General features: G+C 40.0%; 2 protein-coding genes across 5 annotated transcripts in view; one reads left to right on the top strand and one right to left on the bottom strand.

The window, feature by feature from the left end:
• Positions 1–2,421: 2,421 nt before the first annotated feature.
• On the top strand, positions 2,422–6,136 carry rdh14b (retinol dehydrogenase 14b). The gene is made up of 2 exons (XM_006792617.3): positions 2,422–2,832; positions 5,218–6,136. The coding sequence occupies exons 1-2, from the start codon at positions 2,479–2,481 to the stop codon at positions 5,833–5,835; spliced, it is 972 nt and encodes a 323-aa protein (XP_006792680.1). The 5' UTR covers positions 2,422–2,478; the 3' UTR covers positions 5,836–6,136.
• Positions 6,137–8,180: 2,044 nt separating this feature from the next.
• si:dkey-174m14.3 (brain-enriched guanylate kinase-associated protein) overlaps positions 8,181–13,914 on the bottom strand; it is a 39,356-nt gene continuing 33,622 nt past the window's right edge. For all 4 annotated transcript variants that reach the window (XM_087852614.1, XM_035908424.2, XM_035908423.2 and 1 more), the window contains one exon: positions 8,181–10,504. In XM_087852614.1, the coding sequence (XP_087708740.1) occupies positions 9,092–10,504 (1,413 nt within the window). In that variant the 3' untranslated portion in view covers positions 8,181–9,091. The remainder of the gene's footprint in view (positions 10,505–13,914) is intronic.

Below are 13,914 nucleotides of genomic sequence, written 5' to 3'. Positions count from 1 at the left end.
TCGATACATGGATGGATTATGAGTCAGCACCTCAACAAACAAATCAAAGCCCCAGGAGGATTATTTGTTATTGTCTGTTCCTGTTTGAGGTTATTTAGACTCTTCTTTTATGTCTTCAAACCAACAAGAAATATTAGAAGACATATTTTCCAACAAGAAATATGAAGCTCGAGCTCTCTTATCAGTCACTTGTTCTTGTTTTGTGCTCATACAGTTCCGTCTAATGGTCGAAACATATTTTGCTGAAAATTTAATCCATCCATTTTTTTTATGCTTAACCGATTCAGGGTAGGGAGACCTAGCTATAGAGGAGCTCATTCCAACTGTCAAAGGGCAAGAAAATTTCATTATAACAAGTAAAACTGAGGGGAAAAAAATAATTATGACATTGTTTACTGACAGGTTCAATGCAAAATACATTAACATTCCCAATAGCCATCACTTAAAAAATGTTAGTTCAGTAGTCAGTCAGTTTCCACTCCACTGAATATTAATGATACATGCAATTTCTAGGCAAAACAGTATACTTTTATTTTCTGACCTTGCTGTCTGTCATTTGTGGAAAATGTGTGTGTTGACGTCAACTATGCAACACTTTGTTTTTCTGTAAAAAAACAAAGTGTACAGAGCAGTTTGTCGGCACAGCAGCATTATAAACTGTGTTTAATGAGCCAGAGCAAAAATGTAGAGCTCTAAAAAGAAAAGAGAGTAGGAAGCAGGATAAATGTACCAACCATGACTTTGGCTTTGAGCTGTGCAGGGCCCGAAAGATGAAGTTCTGGGTGAGTAGTGTGTTTTTGTAAAGGATTGAAACATTGTTACCACTTATATACTGAAAATCTGCACTCATACTCTAATGTGTATTTGTGTTATATTAAGAAGCTGGTCAACTGGTAGAGTATGCTTGCTTGGTACGGTTTCAGTGAACAAAGTTATTTTGTAAGATTTTTAAATGGCTTCTGAGGCGTTATCTCTCTGTTTCTTGGACAGTTTCTGGAGGGATGACTGGCAGGCAGGCAAGATTCTGAAACAGCTGTTAGTGCAGCAGTGCAGGGACAGAGTTTGACAGGTCTCAGGTACGTTTTGCTGGCAGTATTCATGAGTCTGGATCCAGGAAGAAAGGCTCATAAAGTGGTTTTCCAACTGCAGACGGATAGATGGAGTTACTGTCCAGGAGAGGAGACTCTGACACGGGAGGCCAGCAACAAACTCTGGCCCACAACCTTCTACCTGCGACTTAAAGATATAGGTTTCTCAAACAGAAAGAGAGAGAAAGGAAAGAATGAAGAAAAAACCTCCAGCCTGTAAGTATCATTATAGAAGTTTGTATTTGTACAAAATGCCTGGGCACCCACACCAACAACAGGCCAACACAGAGCCAGTGTACAAAAAAGGGGGCTTTCCTAAGGAGGCTTCCATGCGTGCAGCAAAATTATGGAGATGTTTTGTCACTATGCTGTGGCTAGGACAGTGGTCTTCTTGGGGTGCAGCATTGGAGCTGGTGACACTAAGAAACTGAATAAACAGAGCAGGAGACCTGGATCTTAAATTGTAATTGGCTGCAAACTGGACCCTCCCATCGAAGCTGCGGTGGAGAGGAAGTAACATCAGTCATCAGTTATCCATCACGGACAATCCTGACCACCACTGCACCTCTTACTGAACAGGCCCAGGTTGAAAATGTTTCTTTCCACCTCCCCTAAGACATAAGTTGAAAATCTTTTACACCACATATGATCACCTATAATGCAATATATATGTGAGGTGGAGAGTCATCTGCCAGATATGTTATTTTTGTATTACTTGTTATTTCATAATCATTTCAACTGCTGGAACAAATACTACTACTACTACTACTAATAATAATAATAATAATAATAATAATAATAATAATGGGAATATGGGATAAATAAAATAGGTCTCATCTCGTCTGTGTAAATTTTTTGGCTTTTCATATAGCTCCATCTAGTGGCTGATACAGATATCGCGGTAAATGACATTATGAAAAACAAAAAGGTAAAGTAATATTTCTGACCTCTATAAGCTCAATTAAAAAGTAGTAGCCGATAGAAAACATCTTTAGGAAAAACTTAATATTTGTTTCGGTGAAAACAAACAGGTGTACAGTTTAGTTTAGCATATCGTGATTATATTGTTCCGTTACGAAAATAACCCGGAAGATATTTTATGTGACCGTTTGAAGTCGCTAATGTTGCTAACTTGGTTAGCGTGTGAACGGTTTCAGCCTACGTTCAGTCGTGTGCTTGCTTTAAAAATACACACACACACATTATATATATATATATATATATATATATATATATATATATATATATATATATATATATATATATATATATATATATATATATATATATATATATATATATATATATAAACTATAATCATTTCCGGGTCAGCTTTTACTGTCGATACATAACAGTTTCTCTCACCGACTTGTCACCCGTCACAGCTTTTATGTCCGCTCCTCTGCTAATTGCCGCTGTTGTTGGCGGTGGGGTCCTGCTTCTCATGCGGCGTTTATTCCCCCGTCAGAAAGCCGTTAAGTTGCTCCGTTATTCAGGAGAAAATATGCGAGGCAAGACAGTCATCGTGACCGGGGCAAACAGCGGGATAGGGAAGGCCCTGGCCGGGGAGCTTCTGAAGCTCCGCGCCCGGGTCATTATGGCTTGCCGGGACCTGCGGAGCGCCGAGGAGGCAGCCCAGGACATCAAGAAGCAAGCGGGACCAGAAAACGGGGAGGTGGTCATCAAACACCTGGACCTGGCTTCTCTTAGATCAGTCCGAAATTTCTGTGAGGAGGTGACTCAGGTAAATGAGAACCCAAACAAAGCAAGAGAGTAGATGTTTGTAGTTTATTTACCAGCTGTGGTGCACTTTGTTATTAAGCCCAACTCAGCAGAAAAAAAACAGGGCATTGCTCCAAGGGGACTGTCCTTGGTGCTGAAATTAAGTATTGGACCCCAAACCCACATTTACTACAGATGCAAATAAACTATTGTCCAACAGGGGCCAGTCTAGAAATGTTGGTCTCCTGGCAGATGTTAAGAGTTAATATCCAATTTTATTGTAAGCTTCAGCAAAGACGATACTGTTTAACTGTAGCAGTGATCCTTGAAAGGCTTCAAGTATTTTGTTTATGTGGTCCGATATCACAGATTTTCATCAGGTGGGTTTACATTTCATACAACAAACAATACTCTGTGTGCTTAGACTATTGAGTCACAAATGAGAGTAAACACAGGAGGAGCCAAAAGCTTCCTATACATTGATTACTGTGCAAAATTTTGAGCCACCACTCATTTTCTTATATTATGCTTCCAATGAGCCGAAAATTTTTTCAGTTCACTCTTTGTATCTGATCATTTTCAGAGCATTCATTCTAGCATAAAAAAAGCACCCAACTCAAGAGATGAACCAGTGTTATTGCTACACATAATGGCACATACTGTCAGTCTTTCATAACAAAATGTAACATTTCTTCTCATTTCTTAAGTTGAATATACAAAAATGCCAAAGATAACACAGTTTGACAGGCATAAAATAATATTATTGTACCAACAAGGTGATTGCCAAAGAGCTGTTTGTTGAAAACTTGGCATATCTCAGCAGTGTGTCCTTAAGAAATTTGAGGGAGCTGGACAAGTGGTGGGGAAAAGCGGTGGGCCCAAAAAACTGTCTGCAGCAGATAAAATAATGTACTTAAGAAATAGGAGAAAAAAATCCAGGAAAGAACTGACACACTGCCAGTGCAGACTGGCCTCCCCAGAGTTCAGACCTCAACATTATTGCAAAGAACAGAACAAAAGGCAGCAAACATCCAAAGAAGAGCTTCGAATGTGCATCAAGAATCCTGGAGAACTATTCCTGAAGACTACTTAAAGAAATGAGAAGAAAGCTGGCCTAAGAGAGCTCAGGCTGTGTTTAAGAATAAAGGTGGTCATACCAAATATTGACTTTCAAACTTTTTAGGATTGTGAAAACTCAGCTTTTGCTCTATAAAACAGTGTTTTTCTATATGTTATACACATTTTTCAATAAATCTCTTCACCAGAGCAAACTTTTAAGAAATAAAGGGTGGCTTGACACTTTTGCACAGTACTGTAATAGACATTCAAGATGGTAAATTCACAATGCTGTATTAGTTTGATGAAGAAAAATTGTAACCACAGGCTATTATAGCATACCATTCCATAATTAATATAATTAAATGATAAAGACATACAATCTAATACAATTCAGTATAGCCTCCGCTATTAGAAAGTTTTATCGTTTCTATTTTTTTCTGTAATTTAAAAGTTCATATTAAACTATGTTTCTTACAGAAGTTATAATTAAAGTTACAGATTAACTGTATTGTTATATAACACACTGAAATGCTTTGGGGCTTTATTTTTGTCCTTCCTTCTAGCATTCAGGTATAATGTCTTTATAAGTACACATCATAGTTTAAGTCAAAGTGGTTTAGGTGTAAAACATTACTTACTCAGAAATTTGGCAGATACCTTGTATAACCACTGGGTGTCTCAGGGAGATCTCTGCAACCCAGAATGTGCTATACTTTAAGTTTTATTAAAATAGGTATTATATTAATTAACTTAACCCTTTATTTACCACAGGCCCGCCGATGGGCCCATTTCACAAGCATTCTTAACCATGACCATAACTCAGTTAACATTTGAGTTCGTGAAAAAATTCAAATGGTTTCTGAAAAATCTGAATTATTTTCTTTTTCATTTTACAGCTGAAATTATAAATTAGGTCATTTAGCCTGTAGAAGTCGTACTCAGCAAAGGGATGAAAAGTTTTTGGCTTTTCCCCTAAGAAGAATCATTAAGGTTGTAATAAAAATATTTTGTAATGCTTTTTTTTTTTTTGGAGTATGGGGTTATTTATTCAAGCATAAATTGCATTTGTGTTTCTCAAGTGAGTGAAAATTGACAGAAAAATGCATACTTTTTGTTAAATAAGATAATACAGACTGATTGCCTTCATTATACTCAGACCAGCCCTGCTCATGTGCATTGTCACACCATAACTGCCCATTCTAAGGGAAGAAAAAACTTATTTAAGTTGTTTGGTTAAAATTTGATCTTTTGTTATGCATATGGACAATTAATGCCTCTGGATGCTGGAGAAGCTGTAATAAAACCTTAATTGGGGTCTTAAATGTTTCAAATGTATCTTTGTTGCCAGGAGGAATCCCAGGTTGATGTGCTCATCAACAACGCTGGTATTTACCAGTGTCCCTACACAAAGACAGACGAAGGTTTTGAGATGCAGCTCGGTGTGAATCACTTGGGTCACTTCCTCCTCACTCACCTGCTGCTGGACCTCCTGAAGGCTTCGGCCCCTAGCCGCATCGTAGTGGTTTCCTCTAAACTTTACAAATATGGCCACATCAACTTCGATGACCTGAACAGTGAAAATAACTACAATAAGGCCTTCTGCTACAGTCAGAGCAAACTGGCCAACCTTCTGTTCACGCTGGAGCTGGCCCATCGCCTCGAGGGGACGGGGGTCACAGTCAATGCTCTCACCCCGGGGATCGTGAGGACCAGGCTAGGCAGACACATCCAAATCCCCCTCCTGGCAAAGCCGCTGTTCTACCTTGCCTCGTTGGTATTTTTCAAGAGTCCATTGGAGGGGGCCCAGACTCCTCTCTATCTGGCCAGCTCCTTAGAGGTGGAAGGAGTGTCGGGGAAGTGCTTTGCTAACTGCGAGGAGGAGGAGCTGTTACCCAAAGCTACAGATGAGGAGGCAGCCAAGAAACTGTGGGACATAAGCAGGAGGATGGTTGGACTCGCTGACTGAGCAGAGTCCAGCTCTGTGGATGGAGTTTGGGGAGTGGACTTAAGTGTTCTTGGACCTGATAGCTAATCTCTTGCAGCCCCACAGACACCATTCTACAAGCGTACACTTGCAATAAATAAAAGAACGATTTCCATCCTGACGATAATAACATTAATTGAAGAGCATATTGTAGAGTGAAGTGCGATAGTGGTGTGTGTGCAAGAGTGCCACAATGCTTAGAGATTGTATAAAGATTTTAATTTTAAGGTGTGCCTATCAAAGTGATGTTTAAAAAACAATAAAGCAGTGTTATGTGAAATAATCTGCTTACATCTCAATAACCCTCCAGGTTTGCTTCTCCCCTAATTTTTAATAAGCTAAATAGCTTTCCAATTTCCACACCATTTAAGAAATCAGCTTGCAGACAGCCGTAGCAGGGTTATATAAGTGCATGTAAACAAACCCTCACTTCCTAGAAAGACTCAGCAGGGGGAGAAACATTTCCCTGTCTCTGACAAAAACATTTCATAGAAACAGATGTGAAAATTAACTCTAAACTTGATAATTTACTATATTCTGTAATGAGTCTAATGCATAGATTACAGTTTTGTGTGTTGACCTAGAGTCAGACAGGCATCCTCGGGTCAAAAGGAGCAAAATCTCGGGTGCATCGCCTCAGAGAGTTCTTCAAAGCTATGCTGAGTTGTCACATTTTCCCGTCAGTGCTTGTGCTCTGCAGCTCTTGGAGTGAAACGTGTATCTGTTTCAGGTTCAGCTGTGGTGTTGGAAAGCTAAATTTTTGCATGCTTTAGCATCTGCTTTGCTGTGCAGAGGAAGGAGAGGTGGTGGAGTGATAGCAGTTGATCCAGTTCCCTTCATCTTGATGTGTTTGAAGTGTAAATGCTTTCTGCTAGGACAGCAAGGTTAGCGATGCCGATCGGTGAGCTGCTGCGCTGCAACTCCCTCCTGCGGATGGATTGAGAGTCCTCTTACCTCATTTTTATTATTTAAAGTTCAAAGGCATTTGAATAAATTCAAGAGCATTTCCAGACCATTTACTCAATTGCTAAGTGTGCTAAATGAACCAGTTTTCAAATGATACCAAAGGGTATTTAGAGAAGGACTGCAAGTAATCATTTTCCTACCAGAATAATCAATTTTTCCCAGTTAATCGATCAAATGAAAACTATCCTTCATGATATTAACATGCCATCGTCTTCAAGGAAGAAATGTGGTCGGGGAAAAAAACCTGAATGATTGTGAAATCAAGATCGAAACACCAAAGCTGGACTTTGGAGATATGGAAAAAAGGTGATGTGGTGTGATGAGTCTGGTGAGAGGGGTTATACTCTGGTGATTGACAAATCAGGACAAGAACAGACGTGGATGAAGCACTTACCTTACAGGTCTGTGGGGGTAGTGTGTGGGGTTGCTTCAGTTGGTCAGGTTTAGGTTAGGCAATGCTATGTACCCAAAAGAAGGAGGTCAGCTGACTACCTAAATACACTGAATGAGCTGGTTTGGCCATCAGTACTTTTCTTCCAAGGTGACAATGTCAAGGTTTAATTGGGATCAAATTGAAAAACAGTCGCTCAGAGAGCGGGAAATTTACTTTTTACACATATATTGGTTATCACCGAGTCCACACTTTAACCCCACTGAGAATCTCTTGGAGACTCCCATCATCAGTACAGGACTCTGGCGAAAAATGAAATCACATCGCGCAAGTTGAATGAAAAAAACGCCATGGTGATTATGTGTTATCACCAAAGCTAAAGGTGGTCCAGAAAAATATTAGAACGTGACTTTTTTCTTCTGTTGGTCAGGCAATTGGTCAATATCTGCTGACTAATATATCAGTCAAACTCTCTATTTTTAGGTATTTTGTCCAATTCCTATTTATTTAGTGCTTGGCGTGGCACTTTTAATACGTCAAAGGGGAGTATACCATGATATAATTTTCCTTAGTAGCTCTAAATTAGTTCGTTATATATCACAGACACTCACAGAATATGATCCATTTCCTTTTCTGTAGTATTTTCTTGATGATGACTCCTGGGAAAACACAAATAAACTTCCTCTCTGTTCTGAATTTGTTGGCAAAAATCCTTCTTTACTAACCTATTTTTTGCAATTATTTTTTTCCCAACAGTGAAAAAGCAGAGCTACTTAGTGACTCAGCAATCTGAGTCTGAATAATGAAAGGTCTTCCACTGGGTTCAGTCAGTCAGCTGAACACTGCGGATCAGCAGACATGTAATTATCATGAAACAACAACCGATCGCTATGCAACTGCGTGAAAGATATTAAAACATGATATCGCTTTTATTCAGCGGCATTTCAAATCCCTAAATGTGTACATTAAAGGCTGGGAGCTTGTATGTATAATTTGTGCTTTATTAGGCGAACAGAACAACCAAAATATATAAACATGCATCGTTGTGAAATAAACAGGGTTACAGTGGTTTGGTGGGGTGTGGGCATCCAAATCTGAGGTAGAAAGGGGACAGGAAACCTCTCTCTTGGGGGATATAGAAGAGCAAAAAAAAAAGAAATACTGACTGGTAAAACAGATCAAACGTTCCATCAATAACAATAAAACACTCCCATCAATACTGTCAAATCCATTTAACAGAAGGAAAAACAAAACAAATGTCTCATGGTTCGTTTAAGGTACTAATTTGTCTTTGTTTTTTCGCTTCCTTTCAACACTTGTATGTAAATCATCACAAGGCCATCGCTGTTCCAGCAGATTAAAAATAACGGCTGAAACAAATCTCTGTGCACGTCAAGGGGCAATTAAAATACCTCTCTCAGGGTTTTTAGAATAAAGCAGTGGAAGATTTTTTTTAATTTATTTACAAGTTCCAGAATTACCAATAGGATTTTGCACTGTTTTTTAAATGTATCTCTTGCTAACAGCTACATACAAAATATATCACTCAATTTTAAGTTAGTATATATTTGTACATTTGTAGTTTAACACATACACATTCTCAAAAGTTTTAAGGACTCTGTGAGCTCCTCTTTGTCTGTTTCCCCACATCTGACCCCTAACTTGACTTACTGCCTTGAGAAATTTATAATGTAAACAATTGCCATCCACTGCCGCGCCATCAGTGCTTTTAAATGATCAGCAATAGTTACGTGTTCATGATACTGAAGATCTCCTGGCTTCTATTCAAGCCGTCAAAATGGCTCCACTACGAGAAGGTGTAGCTGAACAAACCAGGGCTCTGTGTCTACTATTGAAGATGCAACCTGATTGGAAAGTCCTTCAGTTCAGAAGTGTTCCATAAAGCTGCGCCTTAGTCAGACTGTCCTTCCTGGAAAGTCCCAGGGAGCCAAATTTTTGGTTGTACGGAGGAGGAGGGGGTGGGGCTGGTGGTGGCGACTGGCTCACCTGTGCAGGCACGCTGTGCATCTCCACTTGATAGTGCTGCAGTTCTGCAGCCATCTCCAGAGATCTCTGGTGAAGAGACTCGGTGGAGCTGTTGGGGCTGGGGTCTACATAATCAGTGCTCTGGCCTCCAGATGCGACATTTCCCTCCCTGTCTTTAGAGCTCCCTGAGTGGTACAAGCTGTGCTCTGACCCCTGACTGTCCTCAGCTCGGTACAGGTGAGCTTGGCTGTGAGCCTGGCGCAGCCCTGGGCTGCATTCGGGACTGGGGCTGGCAGCTGCCCACACTGGGTCCATGACATCCACTCCGTGGTGGTAGTAGTCAGCCCCTTCCTGGAAACTGCTGTAGAGTGGCCCAAGTCGAATCTTGGCGGGACGGACGGAGAAGTGCTGCTCCGAGAAGCTGTAAGGTGAGGCCCGTCCTGGGCTGCGGTAGGTGTGAGCACTTAAGTCCTCCACGCTAAGTTGTCTCCACCGACCAATCAGCTCCTCTTCCTCGGGGGCCAATGTGCTGCCTCTACGGCTGTCTCCATAGGCGACACTTGGGGAGGAGGACGGGGGGAGCGGCTCATAGGGCTCACTGAAACAGGAGGACATGGTACGGCTGTAGACGGGAGAGCTGCCGTTCTGATGGTGGCTCAGCTCTGTCTGTTGGAAGGGATGAGCATTGGCAAAGCCCCGTGGACTGTCCCTCTCCCAGGATGAATCACTCTTTCTCTCATAGTCCCCTGCATCCCTCCATTCCATGTAGAGGGAGTGATGGTGGGGGGAAGAAGCTGCACTGCTGGGCGGTCCGTTGCCTTTGTCCTCAGACCCCCCTCCACTAAAACTCGAGTAAGAACTGGAGGCTGCACCCAGTGGGGGAGGGAACTTAGCAAAGTGCTCCTGGGAGAAGCCAGCTCTCAACCCAACCGAACCTTCCTCTGGAGTACTGTCGGTGGAGTTCTGGGGCCCGTACAGCAGCTTCCTCTCACCGTGAATATCCATGCTGGGCCTCCGCTCACGGTGACGGTCATCAGGGCAATACAGGGCTGTGTCACTGCTGTACAGGTCAGTTTTATAGGCTCCGCGTAGCCCCAAACGCTCTCCGGGACCCAAACTCTCCAAAATAAAGGCATGTTCCTGTGTTTGCGGGCTGGGGGAGCGGGAGGCCTGGCTGCTGCTGCAAGCCTCATCTGGCTTTTCAAGCACTTTGGCAATGAGAGAGGTCGGGACAGAGTCAGAGTAGGTGTGACAGAGGGGAGACTCCTCCAGGTGCATGGTCAGGCGTTCCTGGAAGTCAGCAGGCAGCTAAAAGTATCAGAGAAACAAGGGTAAAGCAGGGAAAATCGGTGAATGTTAGTTATAAATTATAGCAAAGACCTTTGCTATAAACCTTTATTTAGTTTTTTTTTTAATGCATGGTCATTTGTTTGGTTCTATAGCTACTTTTTTCTATATGAAAACAGAACACCAGTGAATGTCTTTATTATTCGTCCATTCTATTTTTATTGAGACTAATATTTTGCAGGTGGATGTACACACAGACCAGCAAGCATGATTGACACCCTGATGCTGTCTCCAAAACTGAACCACAGATGGATGTTGACACTGCTTCCACAAACAACAGACATTAGATCAGATTATTGCAGTGAATCCATCTTTGTTTTGTGCTGGGTGTTTTTAAAAACAGAAAATTAATCTGCCCATATGGAGAAGATATATATAAATCTTATAAAGTTTGTATCTGTCTTGTGTGAAACTTGTATGAAAAGCATACAAGAGTGAAAACAGATATAAGATCCCTTGAAAAATTATATAAATGAAACTTGTATGTTTTGCATACTTCCTAAAACAATATATGAAAGTAATGAGAAAGTGGCCACTTTCATGAGTAAATCATATAAGCCTTATACGATTCACTATATGAAGCAAGCCAAATCTGATGCAAGTCTTTTATAACTTTTTTCGATTTCTTTTCCATATTGGTGGTTCCTAAATGGGCTAAATGAAAAAGAAAAGGAAATCAGTAGTTTGAGTCATCATTTAGGGGTTTTTTTTGTCCTCATTCTTTCTACTGAGAATGCTTTGTTTACTTAGTTTTATTCTAATTTTTTCAAAAAAAAAAAAGAAGTTTTATTCGAATTCACTAAGCGATAGTAAAACATCACTGCGCCCCCTCAAACACCAAACCAATTTCAGCCTATATGGAGGGAATGCTAATGCATAAAGATAATCTCATTGGTGTATCCATCACCAGACGTTTCACATACAAAGAGATGAAAGAGGAACATTTATATATTTTATGCATCATTTCTAGGATTTACTCAGAGGTTAAAGTGAACCAAAACTGTATCTTTGGTGCATATCTACATACATTGAGAAGACAATGTGCGAAAGATCATTGGAATCCCTGCTTTTTTCTAACATTTCAATCGGACACGCCTGCAACTAGTACAGAATGCTGCGGCACGGTTTTTATCTGGTAAAAGGACATTTGAGCACATTACTCCGGTCCTGGCCTCCCTGCACTGGCTTCCAATTGAATTTAGGATTCATTTTAAAGTTCTTTTATTGGTTTTTAAATCTTTAAATGGTCTGGCACCTGCGTATCTGTCTGATTTGCTGAAGCCCTATGTCCCCACTCGTTCGCTCCGGTCAGCTGAGCAGCTGTTGCTCTCAGTCCCCAAATCACAGCTGAAACTGAGAGGAGACCGAGCGTTCTCTATCGTGGCTCCTAAACCTTGGAATAATCTTCCTCTTCACATTAGGCAATCGACATTAGTGCTGGTTTTTAAATCCAGATTGAAAACGCATTTTTATTCACTGGCTTTTGACTCAGTGGTTGACTGACTTGTATTTTATTGTTTTCGCTATGTTTATTATTTTATCGTATTTATTATTCTTATGGTATCTATTATGTTTCTATTGTTCAGCACTTTGGTCAGCCTTATGTGTTTTTAAAGTGATATATAAATAAACAATGATGATGATGATGATGATGATGATGATATGTTATGGTTGCGGTACTTCAGCAGAGGAGCTAGCATTAAAGAAGTAATATGTCTCTTTGGTTAATTTCAAATGCAACACTTTTTATGAGCTAGGTTAGGTTACATGAAGTGTAGCAGAGATTAATTTGAATTTAAGCTGATGATCCTTAGATTTATTCACTAAATTTAACCTTTATACCAACTTTGTACTATCTAATACAAAGATAGTGTAAATAGCTCAGGCGTTGAAATCCATCAAGATAACTTGTGAAACATTTGCTATGATCTTGTTAAATTCAGCTGTGTTAATCTACAAAGAGCAGTAAACCTCAGAGCAGTAGCAGCAGTATAGGTTAGCTGATCACAGCATGTACACAAAGACAATTTACTGGAGCTCACGATAGAAATTGATGAGGCGCTTTTCTCCACGCGCCACAGCTAATCTTAGGGTCCCCCCACCTGCTGAATCTTACTTTAACCCCTGTCTATACTTATTTTTCTGTACTATCTGTATCTGTACTCCAACTTAAATAATGAATGTCTGAATTGTTCCCACCTTTTTCCACCTTGGTAGGCACCAAGACCACCTCTTGTAGGTTTGGTGGCTACCAAGCTATCTAGTGTTAGCTGATAACTTAGCCCCCTCTCATCTAAACATAGTCACGGAACGGTTCCTAAAAAGCAAGGCTTTAAAAACAAGGCTAATGAAATGTCCTATCTTTAGTATAGTATTTTGTCAAATATTATTTCTTAGAATTTAAGCCCAAAGAGTCATGCTGATTGATTTCTTTCTGGTGACATGGCACCTTATTTCTTAAATAAGATATCTCAGAGATTAAATGCGCAGTCGGGATGTATGTGGCCTCCGACATAAAAGGAGTTTGACATCCCTGGTGTAAAGTCTTGTTTTTGTGTCAAATTAAATTTACAGTTAATTTTAATATGATACATGATGCTTTTATTTTTCCATTAATAGATGAAATCAAAATTTAAACACTGCATTTTGTATTTTTACTTGTTTAATGATCTGAAACATTTAAATGTGACAAACATGTTTAAAAAAAAGAAAAGAAAGAAAGAGCAAACACTTCACAGCATTGTAGCGTTTTATCCAAGCTGCTCACAGGTTCTGTTATCCCTGCACAATGCAGTATGTGTGTCACTATGTTAGATTGTACTTTAGGTGGTTTCTGAATATGATACAGCAACCTAAATGTTCACATTTACCTGCCTTCACTGCATGAATTGTGTTCACAGCTGCAGGGAAAAAAGTGTAATCTTCAGTGTCACGAACCTCAACCAAAGAGAACAATATACCTGATTTTGAACTGAGAATAAGTCGCTTTCCTCTTCTATTTCAAGCATTTCTTAATAAAAAAAAAAGCCTCCATCCACTATCTCTACCTCTCCATAGCAACAAGCATTAAGCTAACTGCAGCACATCATCAACAGGAATCTAGTCAGTTGTTCCTAATTGGCAATGAGAAGGAAGCTAATTATAACTTTGTAGATGGAGAAAAGACAAATACTACAGAGAACATGAAAGAGACGGTTTATAATAGCACTTTTATTGCATCTCGGACAAAACTAAATGCCACTTAATTACTGTCCACACACTTTTTTCATTTGGGCTTGTTTTAAACAAGATCTCAATTAGCTTTTATGCGTCATTCAGAAATCCAAGCGTGATCATTTTACACCCTCTCTGTGATTGTTTTGCAGCAGAAC

The sequence above is a fragment of the Neolamprologus brichardi genome, chromosome 15 (genome assembly GCF_056152115.1).
Source record: "Neolamprologus brichardi isolate AB-2024 chromosome 15, ASM5615211v1, whole genome shotgun sequence".
Classification (NCBI taxonomy): Eukaryota; Metazoa; Chordata; class Actinopteri; order Cichliformes; family Cichlidae; genus Neolamprologus; species Neolamprologus brichardi.
Note: the sequence above shows the minus strand (reverse complement) of the source record. Positions and strands in the feature narration are given on the sequence as shown.